Raw genomic sequence first — 13,988 nt, 5'->3', positions numbered from 1 at the left:
CCTCAGGGGGCAATGATTCCATATTCGCTAATTCAGTGTTCCTGGCAACTGTATAAAATGTAATAACAGTGATTAAGAAGAATCAGCTGTATTTCATGCTGCCTCATAATCTGCCTTACCTAGGTTTTTAAGTAAAGCAGCAGTAGTACCTTGGGAGAGCCCCACGAATAAAGCCATTTCATCTCTAATCACTGTTTTATTTGATATAGAGCTGATTTACAATGTTGTGTTAATTACTGCTGTACAGCAAAGTGATTCAGATATAAATCCATTCCTTTGGCATCTCCAAGTATTGTGTGGCTTAGCCACTGGGAGCCCTACTCAGCCGACCTGCTGGGACCTACAGGCAGTGCCCTCTGCTCCTGCTTTATCCCCCACAGAGGGGAGCCTGGCTAATCAGGAAAGAAACTCCCTCAAAAGGTAAACAGTGAGCAGAGTGTACATATGGTGGAAGACAAATGGCTCTTGGTACCATGTTGTGGAAATTATCTCACTTGGGAAGATAAAGGCACAGGGCAAGCCCAGGTGGCACTGTTGAGTCCCCGCCTCCTTACATGGTGCATGGTGACGTGTGTGCCAGCCTCTCTAAGAAAGCTCCATACTGACACCCAGCACCCTCAGAACTTGACTGTCCCCCTATCGGGTGGTACTCTGTGTCAGCCCTGCACACCACCATGTCTGTGACCGCCTGCCAGGGCTTGGGGTTTGTGGTTTCACTGCTTGGGATTGCAGGCGTCATCGCCGCCACCTGCATGGACCAGTGGAGCACTCAGGATCTGTACAACAACCCAGTGACAGCTGTATTCAACTACCAAGGGCTGTGGCGCTCCTGTGTCCGAGAGAGCTCTGGCTTCACCGAGTGCCGGGGGTACTTCACCCTGCTGGGGCTGCCAGGTAAGGACTGGTATCTGACAAGCTGTGGGGGCAGACAAAGCTGAACAGGATACAGCCACTTCTACCTGAGGCACCACCAAGGGACCACTGGGGAGGGAGGAGCAACAATCCCCAACACTGAGGTGGGAACAGGAAGTGCAGGAAATTTAGGGACAGGAGCTTCTTGGAGCTGGTAGGGCTCCTGTATCCCTAACTAGGTGGTACCTAACTGGCACATTTTAAAAATAACTCTACTGCACAAAAGTCTCAATCACCCAGGCTCAGGAGGCCCAGGTCATAGCCACTTCCTTCCTTTAATCCCAGATCCTCCTCCCTGAGTTGGGGATGGTGAATCTCCTGAATGGAGTTCCATCTCCGGCCCTCTGTGCCTGGTCCCAGGTTCCAGGGCATCTATGCACAGAGCAGCAAAAGAAAGTGGGCAGAGGAAAAGAACTGGGTGCTATGTTTCTCTGTGAGACACCAGATGGGTCTGCCCCTTCTCTGTGTCTCCTGACCTGCAAAATGTATTGATCACATGGAACCAGCTTCTGAGTTCTCTCTGCACAGAGGAACCTTGTAGAAAGTGCGCTCAGCCATGCAGGGCAAAAGAGTGACAGCTGTGATGTGCAGGCTGGCCTGTTAGTTTCATAAGGATTTGTTTGCTTCACAGATGGGTCATGTTAACAAAGAAAACTTCAAGCCTCAAGAGCAGAGACTGTTAAAAGTGTCTTTCACTCAGGTATCAGAGTAAGACAATAAATACACTTATTTTTATTTCTTAGTTCTTTTTTCCTTTCAAATATATTCATCAAAGTCTGGAGAGAGACAACGATGTAAGGTGGGCACAGTAAGGAGGATCAGAAATAGATACTAGGATTTCTCCTCCAGGAATTTCCCATTAGGTTGCAGAGCCAAGACTTAGGCCCACACAGAAGGTACAAGGTGAAGACTGTCTCACAGTGATTTGGTCTTTCATACATTCCACACTTGGGGCTGGAGAGCTCAGAACAGCCTCAGGATTCTGTGGGCCTGGCATCCCCAAAATGTGAAAGTGCACACAAGGGTGATATGATAAGGTGACAAGTAAGGAAAATAGAGGGCTAGTGCTGCAGGAGATGAGAGAAAGATGACTTGTTCAGGAAGAGACCCACTGGAAAGGAAATCTCACAAGTGACCCTTGAAAGGTAGTTACGAGTTAGAGGTGCAGCATCATAGCAGGGAAAACAGCATGGGCAAAGGCATGAAGGTGTTAAAGGTTGTTTCCACCTGAGGCTTACTCGGGAGGAAATGGAGGAATGACCTTGGTAGGAAGAGAGGATTTATATGGAGATGATGGTGGAGAGCACTGAATGCCAGGCTAAGAGAAGAATGGCCTGTATTCAAACGAGAACATAAGCCAGATCCCTGGGGGACCAGTGGCCGATTCAGTGGGCTCTCCCTCCTCCAGGGACTGGAGAAAGGTGAGCCACTCCCATGTCTCTATGTCCTGCTGACCCTTCCTGAGCTCCAGGTCTAACCATCTGCCCTTGGAATTCATGCTCAACTCAAATGCAAAATGCCCCTGGTCTCTCAGAGACCTCAGTTCATGGGCCTGGGTCCACACAGAGCTAGAGGCCCTGAAGGAGAGAGTCAGACTGAGGCAGAGCACCCAAGTGACACCTGAAGGGTCACACAGCTTCATAAATTGCAAACAACAATGGCAGACCAGGCATTAGCACTTGAGCCAACAATTGCCTTGAAGTATTTTGTGTAATCTCTATAAGCCACCCCGTCCATGAACTTGATGCTATCATTACCACCCTTTTAGAAACAAGGAAGCTGAGCTGGGGTAACTTGCCCAAGGTCACATGCAGATAGAGCTAGGGCTCAGACTGTGTCCTACCTGCACCCAAGTCCCAGCTCCCAGCCCTCACAGGAAGCCCCATGGCTCTCAGACACAAAGCAGAAATCCCCGGTACAAAAGCAACTTCCTAGCCTCACCTCTTACCTAAGACTGAGGCTGCAGTCTTGGGGGGCGTCAACACCCCCCTCACCCATGTTTATTTTGCAGGTCAAGACATGGAGACTCAGAGAGGCAAAGTGACTTGCCCACATTCACAGAGCTAAACTGGGGCCAGACTGAAACTGTTTTAGGGCCTTCTCTTAGAACCTTTCTGTGTGTTACATGTGAAGATCCTGCCACTAGATAGTTCAGAGAAGTATTTTTCAAAAAGAGTTTTGTAGAACTCCATTTTAAAAGAAAAAAGTTCTTGCAGCCCTTCAATATCGATTTCAATTATACTCATTTTACGTCGCTTTAACATGGACATGTATAACAATAGATTTAAATTCCTAATGCACATAAATTTTATACAAGGAACTAAAACCACATTTGCAGTTGTAGTTAAATACCACTAAATAAACCCAAATGTCAAAATCCACTTGGTGTTAGGGATATTATTGGTTTTCACTTGGAGTTTAATAGGACAAAGATACAGTTCAATTTTGTATTTCACCTCTCTCAAACCTTTGACTTTAGTATTATTAATGCATAGTCTCTATTCACATGAGTTTGTTTTACAAAGTGGTATTAATAAATTCAGGGTACTCACATCTCTCACACTTAGCCACCACTTCACCAGGGAATTGTCCTCTCTTATCTGCAGTGATGAGGCATTTGTGATGTGATGCTTTTTGCAATGATTTTGTTCATTTGAGGTGAGGTTGGGATGCGGTGCTTCTGAAATGTGGCTCTAAGACTATTGACCCAATTATTACTAGGATCTGGGGAGGAAAAGTTCTCTGTTGTGTATTTGCAAGTATGTGTGCTCAGTCGTGTCCGACTCTGTGACCCCATGGATTGTAGCAATCCAGGCTCCTCAGTCCATGGAATTTCCCAGGAAAGAATACTGGAGTGGGTTGCTATTCCCTTCTCCAGGAGATTTTCCCAACCTGGGGATCGAACACAGGTGTCCTGCTTTGAAGGCAGATTTTTTACCATCTGAGCCACCAGGGAGTGGGTTGCTATTTCATACTCCAAGGGATCTCCCCAACCCAGGGATCAAACCCAAATCTCCTACATCTCCTGGATTGGCAGGCAGATTCTTTACCCTGTGCCACCCACCACTAATTGTTGCAATCAGGTTTGTGCAAAACAGGACATGCAGCACTTATTGGTGATGCTCCTGCAGAATTGACCACCAGGGCACAGGTGTCTGAGTCATAGTACCAGTGCCACAGGTGGGAGAAATTCCCCTGACTCCATTTCTATTTGAGCTGGAATGAACCCTTTGTTCATGGATCAGTTAAGGCTTTCACTTCACTGACTCCTGGTATAAACATGATCATATATGCCAACGTAAACCTAGACATAAGTGGCCAGCCTGAGGGTCTGGAACATATTTGCTTTAACTTTTTTACATTGTCATTGAAATAAAAGCACCGAATTTTTTAATTTCCATGGAGAAGCTACACACTCCCCAGAATGCAAGCACAGATACTTAGGCTCAGAGGGAAGAAGTCAAGCACAACAAACCCTCCAGAGAAAAGCGAGGTACTGGACCGACAGTCAACCTTCCCAGACAGAGTCATTTCACTAAAACCAAAACTGGTAGCCACCCTATCCTGGACTGATCAAGTTTAGACAAAGTCCCCTAGTGGCAGGGACAGGAAGGAAAAGTAAAGCCTTTGGTCTTCCCATATACACAGAAGTAATAAGGAAATAACTGTTAACACGCACACAAAAAATAAAAGTAAAAAAATTTTAAACTCAGTAACACAGAAATCATGGCACTAGAAAGAACATTTATGCATTCAACAAACATTTGTTGAGTATCTACTATGTCCCAAGCTGTCTGCACTTGGGGAAAGGTTCACAAATCTGAAAAAGAGACAGAGGACAAACAAACCATTGCAATGCAAAGTTTCTCAACCTAGGCACTATTGATACTTTAAGCCATATAATTCCAATTGTAGGGTGCTGTTCTCCACATTACAGAATATTTAGCAGCATCCCTGGCCTCCACCCACTAGATGGAAGTAGTAGCACCTTTCCCTCCCTAGTTGAGACACAAAAATGTCTTCAGACTTGTCATATATCCCCTGGGGGCAAGAGTGGCCCCAGTTAAGAACCACTGTTATAAAGCATAGTCAGTGCCTCATATGGTACAGAATATAGGCACGAGGGAAGGGAAGACTTCCCAAAGAAAATGACAGCTGAGCTGAGTTACTTAGTTATGACATGTATGTGAAGTGAGTGAAGTCACTCAGTCGTGTTCGACTCTTTGTGACCCCATGGACTGTAGCCTACCAGGCTCCTCCGTCCATGGGATTTTCCAGGCAATAGTACTGGAGTGGGTTGCCATTTCCTTCTCCAGGGGATCTTCCTGACCCAGGGATCGAACCCGGGTCTCCTGCATTGCAGACAGACCCTTTACCCTCTGAGCCATCAAAGACAAAGAGGTAAAGAGTTTTTCAGAAAGAGAGAAAGATTACTGGAAAAGACACAGTGGCATAAGAGAGTGCAATGTATTAAGAGAAGTAAAATAAATTAAATCTCTTTGTGAGGCAACACAATGCAGTGTTATGTGTTAAACACTTAGGAATAATACCTTTCAATGTTAGGCAAGAATAAAACTGAAAAAGGAAGTTTACTAAGGAAAATTTAAACATCAATTTAAAAGGAATATATACTACAGGATCCTAGATAGGGATATTATAAAAATTTGAATTTCTTCCTAATTAATGTATAATAAATAATATATTTAATTAATTGTATTATAATAATAATAAAACATATTGAGACCTTACTCTGCCCTAGGCATTGGTTCAAGAAATTAGCATATGTTAATTTATATTTTAAATCTAATTTGTGTGACTATATAAATTTACATAAATTACCTTATACTTACTTTAATTTTCACAACAACTCTATGAGGTAAGTATTGCTATTATCTCCATTTTATAGATGAGGAAACTGAAGCACAAAAGGGCTATAGAACTTTCCCAGTGACACTGTGATAGTAAGCGGCAGTTGAGAATTCAAACCCAGGCAGATTTTTTGCAGAGCCTAAGCCTGTAAGAATAATATTACAAGAATTCTAATCAAAATGCTAGTGAGAGTTTTCCCTTGGGAGCATGGTGAAGCGGTTATCTATAGGAAGAAGCAGATGAAATTAATTTTTAAATGTTTTTTAAGGATAATATTAATATAAAAGTACAGCATTAACTCTGCCAGATATTCAACCAAATTCTAAAGCTGTGATAATTAAAAGTGTGCTTTGTCCCAAAGATAGACACAGGTCAATGGAGCAAAGTTTAAAATTAGGAAGACATATATGTGAATTTAATATAGGTAGAGGAGGTTTTACAAAGCATGAGGAAAGGGAAAGGTAATTAATAAGTGCTGTAAAAACTATTGATTAGCTTTTTTGAGGGAAAAAAGTGAATCATAGACTACAAACCAAAATAGGTTCCAGATTAGTTAAATGTAAAGATACACAAAACACTTTTAAATTTTCTAAAATTCTAAAATAACTCTAGTATCATTTCTAAATGGGAAATAAATTCCCAAGCATAGAAAAGAACACTCATTTTACTACATCATTTAACAGATTTTTATTAAGCACCTATTTTGCACCAGGTACTGTGAACATGTAAATGGAAAACAGTGTATTTTTCTAAAACCACAAAAAAATTAATAAGCAAATATTCAATGTGAAAAGATTTTTTTAGTAACCATAACACTATATTAAGATCCTTAACAAATAATTCATGTAAGTTGATAGACAAAATGCCAAATTCCAGTAAATATATGAGAAAGAAGTGATAATTCACGAAAAAGAAAAACAAACACTCCACAAATATTTGTTTAAAAATTAGTTTCAAACTCATTAATAATCAAAGTAGTGCAAATTTAAACATGCGATCATGTATAACAACAAATTTGCAAAGCAGGTAAGGGTTTCAGTGAGGCAAGATCTTTCAAATGCTGTTGATGCTTCAAATGCTGTTTACTAGGAATAAAATTCATAGAAAAAAAGTCTGCCTCTACATAAAAAAATTTTTTTAAGATTTTTTTTAAAGCCTCATACCCTTTGACATCTTAATTCCTCTCTTAGGAATCTGTCCTAAAAGAGTAATCAGAAATACTGGCAAAAGAGTCATGTGAAAAATGCTCATCATCAACATTGTTTTTCATACAAACAAAAGACTGGGAGAGGGGTAAAGTCTAATTATCTAAGAATAGATGCTGTTTTGGTGAACAGCTACACTTCTATATGAAAGTGAAAGTGTTAGTCGCCCAGTTGTGTCCCTCTTTGTGATCCCATGGACTGTAGCCCATCAGGCTACTCTGTCAATGGAATTCTCCAGGCAAGAATACTGGGAGTGAGTAGCCATTCACTTCTCCAGGGGATCGTCCCGACCCAGGGATCAAACTACAATTTGCTGCATTGCAGGTGGATTCTTTACTGTCTGAGCCACCAAGGAGGTCCAGCATTACTATATAATGAAATACTAACATACTCATAGATTAAATATTAAATATATTAAACAATGTTTACAAAGTACTTTAATTGTATATGTATGCAATTAAGTGAAAAGAGAATAACATTAAATTGTATGATCTCTTAATTATGTAAAAAATATATACAGAGAATAGATTAAAAAGAAAGTATGCCAGATATTTTGTCTAAGGTTTAAAATTATGAGTAAGATTTGTTAACATTTTCCTGCTTCTAAATTTTCTATTATGAGCACCAAAAGGTAGAGTCAGAAGTTAAGACTATAAAGTGTGTTAATATTTTAAAAGAACAGAATCAATGGATATATCAATCATTTGTCTTGCTAACAATACTAATTTAACTCCTCCCATATTCCTAGCTATAATATTTTATATTGATATTTGACTGCCATATTGTCTAAATAGCATAGATATTGTTGTATTAATATTCCTATAACAACGTAAAAAAAAGTTAGGGGAAATGTTTTCTCCAATATCAGTAAAATAACATAAGCTCCTGAAAATGTACAACCTGAAATGGTAACACCATATTTAAAGTTGAATATAGGGAGGATTCCCCTCAAGAAGTCAGCAAAATTTTTTGCTTCATTGTAAAAGTGATTAAACAAAGTTGAAACAGACCCATTATTGTTGAACACAATGAGATCATGGATTGTTATCATTATTATTATATACTATTATAATCAGACCATGAACTGTCATTATCATTAGAGATACATTTAATATATTTTAACAAAGCCCATTGCCATAAACAAGGAAGCCAGATGTTCCTCTGCAGACCCCCAATTACTCTTTAGCAGTGACTGCTAAAGCAGCAGTCCACTCATTCTAGAGCACAGAAAACTCACCAGGAAGTGAAATATCCCATCTTCCACATGTTTTAAAGCATGTTAATACTTGTCAACCCACTCCAGAATTCTTGGCTGGAAAATTCCATGGACAAAGGAGCCATGGAGTCACAAAGAGTTGGACACGACTGAACTTGCACACACATAAACATACTTATTTCATATTTTTTAAAGTGTGTACACTTAGAATCCCTCTCTACTCATTTAATATTCTGCCTAAGTGGAGGGCGCTTTACTTTATCCTTTAAAACTAACTTTTCTTTTTTCCAAAAATATAAAGTCACTGTCACCATTTCAAAGAAAGAAAGCTTAATTCATTGTTACCTGAATATCTTTTTATTCTGTCTTGAAATTTTGCATAAAAACATTTTCATAGGAAAATGAGAGGGAAAACTGTCATGAATGAGACTAGGTAACTATAACCTTTTCTTTTTAATTTTGCCATTTTCAATCTACATTTGACTGGCCAATGATGGGGGTGAGGGTGTAAACAAATGTCATAAAATGAACAACTGGAAACCAAACTCTTATAAAGCTTTGTGAATAAAAAGCCTAACTTTTAATTGAAATAAGAGTGAAATGAGCTCTGTCCACAGAAACAGTGGCAGAATCATTCCTGAATTATTCCAACATTTTCCAATCTAATTGGTCGATCCCCGTCAACCAGCAGAGACCAGAGTCACTTCTAGCTGCCCCCTCCCCACCTTTTAGACTTGGCCTTGTAGCTCAGTTCAGGAGTTACAGAGCCACCAACAGGACTTCACCTAAGTCGTATAACTCTTGCATACTCTCTTCTTTGGGGTTTTCTGGTTCATTCTTCTTACCGTGCAAACCCTGATCAGAACCTAAAGCAAGATGTGCAGTTTAGGGGAGTGTTGCCTCCATTCAAATCAGAGGGGAGACCTTGCATATTTGCTTTCTGTGTTTGCTGGGAATAAAGCCGTGGGAGTGGTGACTGGGTGCACCCAAGATAACATTGAAACGTTCAGATGCACAGGCTTGTTTCCTGGAGAAAGCGTATAGGCTAGAGATTGGGGTATAGGTGTGCATGGGTGTGTATCAGGGCCTTGACATCCAGATTCAAAGAACGTCTCGCTAAAATGTGTCTGAATTCAGACGCCAGACACATACTACCCACAGGAAGTAGCAGGTCCATCAATTCTCTAATGTGATTCTAAAATCAAATTATGTAGACAAAACACACTCTCTGATCGCTGGCCAAGTCTCTGTTTTGGTGATTCCTGACATTTTGATCAACTGTAGTAAAGATTGTTCTGCAAAATGTAGAAGAGAACAGTGTATGACACCTGAAAGGGCTCTGAAGTGTTTCGGCTTACCCTGTCCACGTTACAGATGAAAACACTGTGACCCACATTAGTGGAGCCATTTGCCCCAGTCGCCCAGCACACAGCATGTTAGGCACAGGGTCAGGAGCAGATGGCCTCTCAGTAACCAGGTCAGGGTCTCTGGTCCAGCCTGCCTGTTTCCTCCTCATGGCCTTTTGTGGAACTTCTGTGTCTGCTTGCCACGTGGTCTTCATATGATTCCTGCGGGTGAAAGGGTGAGTTGTCCGTGAACACAATGCCCTGCTTCTTCCCATCCCAGATCCAATTCCTGCAGACCCAGAGTATAGCTGTAACATATGGCCGTCTGTTCTCAAGAGTGGGGACAACTCTGCCTGCCCCAGTCACTCTATATGGAAACAGAGAAAGAGTCCCAGACTAGAGGTTGAGATGGGACTTCCACCTTTGCCATCTTTTAAATTAAGCAGCTGTGGTGCAAGGCACTGGGGCAAGTACCTTAACCTCTTTGTACCTTGCTTGACTCACCATCCCCTCCCCCCAAAACTATGGGTGGGGAATAATTAATACCTGCTCTACCCATTTGTGTAAGATCAAAATGGAAAGATGTCAATGTAATGGTGGTTTACGAGTTGTGAAGAGAAAATGTCTTGGGTGAGACGGAGACTTCTGGAGCCGTCTGAGGTCAGTCAAACTGGTTTCCGGTGATGAACAGGGCCTCAAGGAAGGCTTGTGTGTGTGGTCGGGGGTGGAGGGACGCGAGTCTTAGCTACGCTTCTTCCCTCGGGGCAGACCCCGAGCCGGGCTGGGGCGGGGGTCCACTCAGACTGCCGCGCCCTCAAACCAACCGGGACTGTGCCGCTCCCCAGACAAGTGCCTCTTGGGGCTGCTTCTCTAACAAATGAAAAAATAATGTCCTTGAACCAAGAGTGAAACTGAACTATCTAAGGAAAACACTGTGAACAAACACAGAGGGCCGAGGAAAACCATCTGATCAGAGCAGCTCCCCGGGAGCACGGCAGGGAAAAAGGCGGCAGCTGGGCGGGAGGACGAGGAGCCGGACCATGTCCACCACCAGATGCCAAGTGGTGGGCTTCCTGCTGTCCATCCTGGGCCTGGCCGGCTGCATCGTTGCCACCGAGATGGACATGTGGAGCACCCAGGACCTATACGACAGCCCGGTCACCGCCGTGTTCCAGTATGAAGGGCTCTGGCGCAGTTGCGTGCAGCAGAGCTCAGGCTTCACCGAGTGCCGGCCCTACCTCACCATCCTGGGCCTGCCAGGTAGGCGTGGGCACAGGTGAGGCCGGGAGCCGGCTGCAGCTTTCACCGCAGCCAGGGGGGACCTTGGAGTTGGGCGCAGGGCAGGACTGTCACAGCACTGGCTCCCATCAGAGGTGTAAGAGGAGAAGTTGGCCCAGTGTCAAAAAGGGCTATGTAGACCTAGGGGAGAACATCCAAGGTTTTACACTCAAAGGAATCGCCAGTGAGGAAGCGGGTCATGAGAACAAGGGGGCTATGGTGAGGGCAGGCTCCTGATGCTAGAAGAGACAATATTTCTCAAGGAGAAAAGTAATCGTGTGCAGGTATGTGCGTGTGACTTGCTCTTGCCTGCACATACCTAGGGCTAGGTGGGATGGTGAATATTTTATCATTGAAAAAGTTTATCAGAAGTTAATATAATTTCATTACCAATTTGGTTAATTTTTCCTTTGAGAAGTCAGAGTCTCAGTCAGTGCCAGAAAGTATATATCACCTTTAAGTTACAAATATCCTTTCTCTGCATGTGTGTTGAGAGATTCTGGTGTGTACTCTTAGAAAACAATGCATGTCAAAATATAATTACAGAACTATAATAATTATAATGGTCTCAGAATATAAATATAATTATAAATGACATCCTTTCACCCCTGGAAATGATATCAGCTAAATCCTTGTTTCAATAGATAATTAGTTCAAATAGGAATCATAGGAACTTTGCATTCTAGATATTATGGGACTTCTACTTGATTTTTTAAAAAAAAAAGCAAAGAAGGAAATAAAAGGTTAGACTAATCAGTGGCCCCAAGGAGTGGCCCTGATGTGAGTTTGTTGAAGAAAGGAAAACAGGGCTAGGTTTTGCCTCTCTGAAACAAATACCTCTTGGACAGGTAGATGGGGATAAATTTGCAGGAAACTACAAGGCCTGTGAAGCCCTTGAAATTGAATTGTGAAAAGCAACTCAATTAATTATCTCCATTTGCAGAAAGAAATAGAAAGTGGGTGTCAGAGTAGAACTGGGGTGTTTATTCCATCTTTAGAAGACACTTGTATTGTGAAACAGACTGATCACTGACTGAGATCTGCTTAAAGCAGTAAGGGAGGCTGGCTGGAGGGAAGGAAGCCCCAGAGAGTTGCTGATGCTGCAGGGCAAAGGTCAGAAAGGAGGAGATGCAAGACCATGGATTGTTGAGTTGCTGCTGCTGCTGCTGCTGCTGCTAAGTTGCTTCAGTCGTGTCTGACTCTGTGCGACCCCCTAGACAGCAGCCCACCAGGCTCCCCTGTCCCTGGGATTCTCCAGGCAAGAACACTAGAGTGGGTTGCCATGTCCTTCTCTAATGCATGAAGTGCAAAAATGAAAGTGAAGTCGTTCAGTCATGTCCAACTCTTAGCAACCCCATGAACTACAGCTACCAGGCTCCTCCATCCATGAGATTTTCCAGGCAAGGGTACTGGAGTGGGTTGCCATTGCCTTCTCTAGTTGAGTTTCTAGCTACACCCAATTTTAACTATTAAATAAAAGAGTAAGAATGACCTTGTATTCAAAATTAAGGCATGACATTCCATGACTTCAGCTCAATTACCTCTTCCCAGGACCCCATCACACATTATCAATCTCTGGCTCATTCTGTATCTTTCCACATATGAGGATCCCAAATAGCCCCACTCTCCAGCATGGTCAGATCTCATTGCTACCACCCTCATTGTTTTTCCTGTTCTACTGAGGGATCCCATCATCCCTAAGTCCTCTCAGAATCTCTCTTCATCACCCATCAACAGTCTACTCTGCAGAACAAGATTCCCTCCCTCCCACCTGTCCAAGACCAGCCTCTCCACCAGGGCTCTGAGGGCCCTGCACCCTCTTGTGTGGCCACCCTGCTGATCAGCCCCTCCCCTTCTTGCCTCTTTCATCTTTCCTCCTCACTTACGCTTATATCATCTTTTCCTGGAAAACCTTCCTGATTCAGTGTTGTCAAGTTCTCTCTCTCCCTAGCTCACTGACAATCAAACTAAAAACAAAGTTTTTCTCCCATCCCTCCCCCCTCACTCTTAACCTCTCGCATTCCAGTTTCTATCCTTTATTCCTTAGAATGTTTGCTCTTTTGACGATGGCAGAAGGTCAGGCAGAATCTTTCAGTCACCAGCTTCCAGTTCTCTGCTCTCCTCTTCCTGGATATTTCAAGGCCCAAACACCTCCCATGGTCCCTCACTCTCAGCTTAACTAGGTTGTGACAGCCTGACACACACCTCCAGCGTTGCTCATCTTCCTTCCATGACCCATCTCTTACCAGCCTGCTGCCCCCAGCCCATGCTTCTTCCTTCACAGAGGGAACCCCTGCCCTGCCTGTCTGCGTCAGAACTGCATCCCACCAAAAGCCACAATAGCCATTTCCTGGGACTGAGTTTGTGGAAAAAGAGATACTTTAAATCACTAATCATGTGTGGCCATGGAGAAGAGTGTGGATTTAAGAGTAGCCAGTCCTCAATGCAGCAGGAGTGACTACAGTGCAAATTGGCATCTTGAAATACAATTATTTGTTTGATGACTTAAGATGTGGCTGACTGACTGAGGTAAGGGAAGAGTGGGAGGATTATTAAGAGGAAAAGACTAGGGGAAAAACTCAAAAGCTACAGGCAGGATCATAAGGCAATGAAGAAGCCAGAGGAGGCCAGAGGATGGCTTGTGGATACTTATGGGGCTCCCAAGGGGGTTGAAAGGATTAACATGAACCAGCCAGGACCCAGCTCCTAGAGAGGATGGAGCCACCAGAAACAGTTGCTGAAAACATAATCTTGAGCATGACAAAAGGCCTTGGGAAGAGATACCTGAAGCAGAGGAGCTGGGAGGAATGCCTGGAGGTAAAAATGGAAGGTTGCAGAGAGCTTAATTTTGACCTGGAACTCAGGGAGGAATATTATCCTCCTGCAGACAAGTAAGCCTTTAAGTGCTATAAAGGCATGCTTTAATCATCACAATCACTACTACCAATTATTCAATTCTTCTTTGCTCTTTACTTGCAAAAATCTCACTTCTCATTTATCTGATAAAACTGTATCACATTTAGTTGGAACTGACAGCCATAGAATAACTTAATTCCATTCATCTAGCTGTACTATACCTACAGAGAGGTGAATGAGGTAAATGGTGGTGGTACTAGGACTGTTTACCTGTATATTCCCAGTGCTGTATAGTTTATAGCCCAG

The 13,988-nt window shown here is 42.8% G+C and overlaps 1 protein-coding gene across 2 annotated transcripts in view; it reads left to right on the top strand.

The window, feature by feature from the left end:
• Positions 1 to 674: 674 nt before the first annotated feature.
• CLDN18 (claudin 18) overlaps positions 675 to 13,988 on the top strand; it is a 28,451-nt gene continuing 15,137 nt past the window's right edge. Inside the window, exon 1 of one of the 2 annotated variants that reach the window (XM_069564762.1) lies at positions 675 to 894. In XM_069564762.1, coding sequence (XP_069420863.1) covers positions 675 to 894 — 220 coding nt within the window. Of the gene's footprint in view, positions 895 to 10,269; positions 10,809 to 13,988 lie in introns of those variants that run through there. The other variant, XM_069564761.1, reaches the window with a different exon arrangement.

This window comes from Ovis canadensis, chromosome 1 (genome assembly GCF_042477335.2).
Source record: "Ovis canadensis isolate MfBH-ARS-UI-01 breed Bighorn chromosome 1, ARS-UI_OviCan_v2, whole genome shotgun sequence".
NCBI classification, from domain to species: domain Eukaryota; kingdom Metazoa; phylum Chordata; class Mammalia; order Artiodactyla; family Bovidae; genus Ovis; species Ovis canadensis.
Note: the sequence above shows the minus strand (reverse complement) of the source record. Positions and strands in the feature narration are given on the sequence as shown.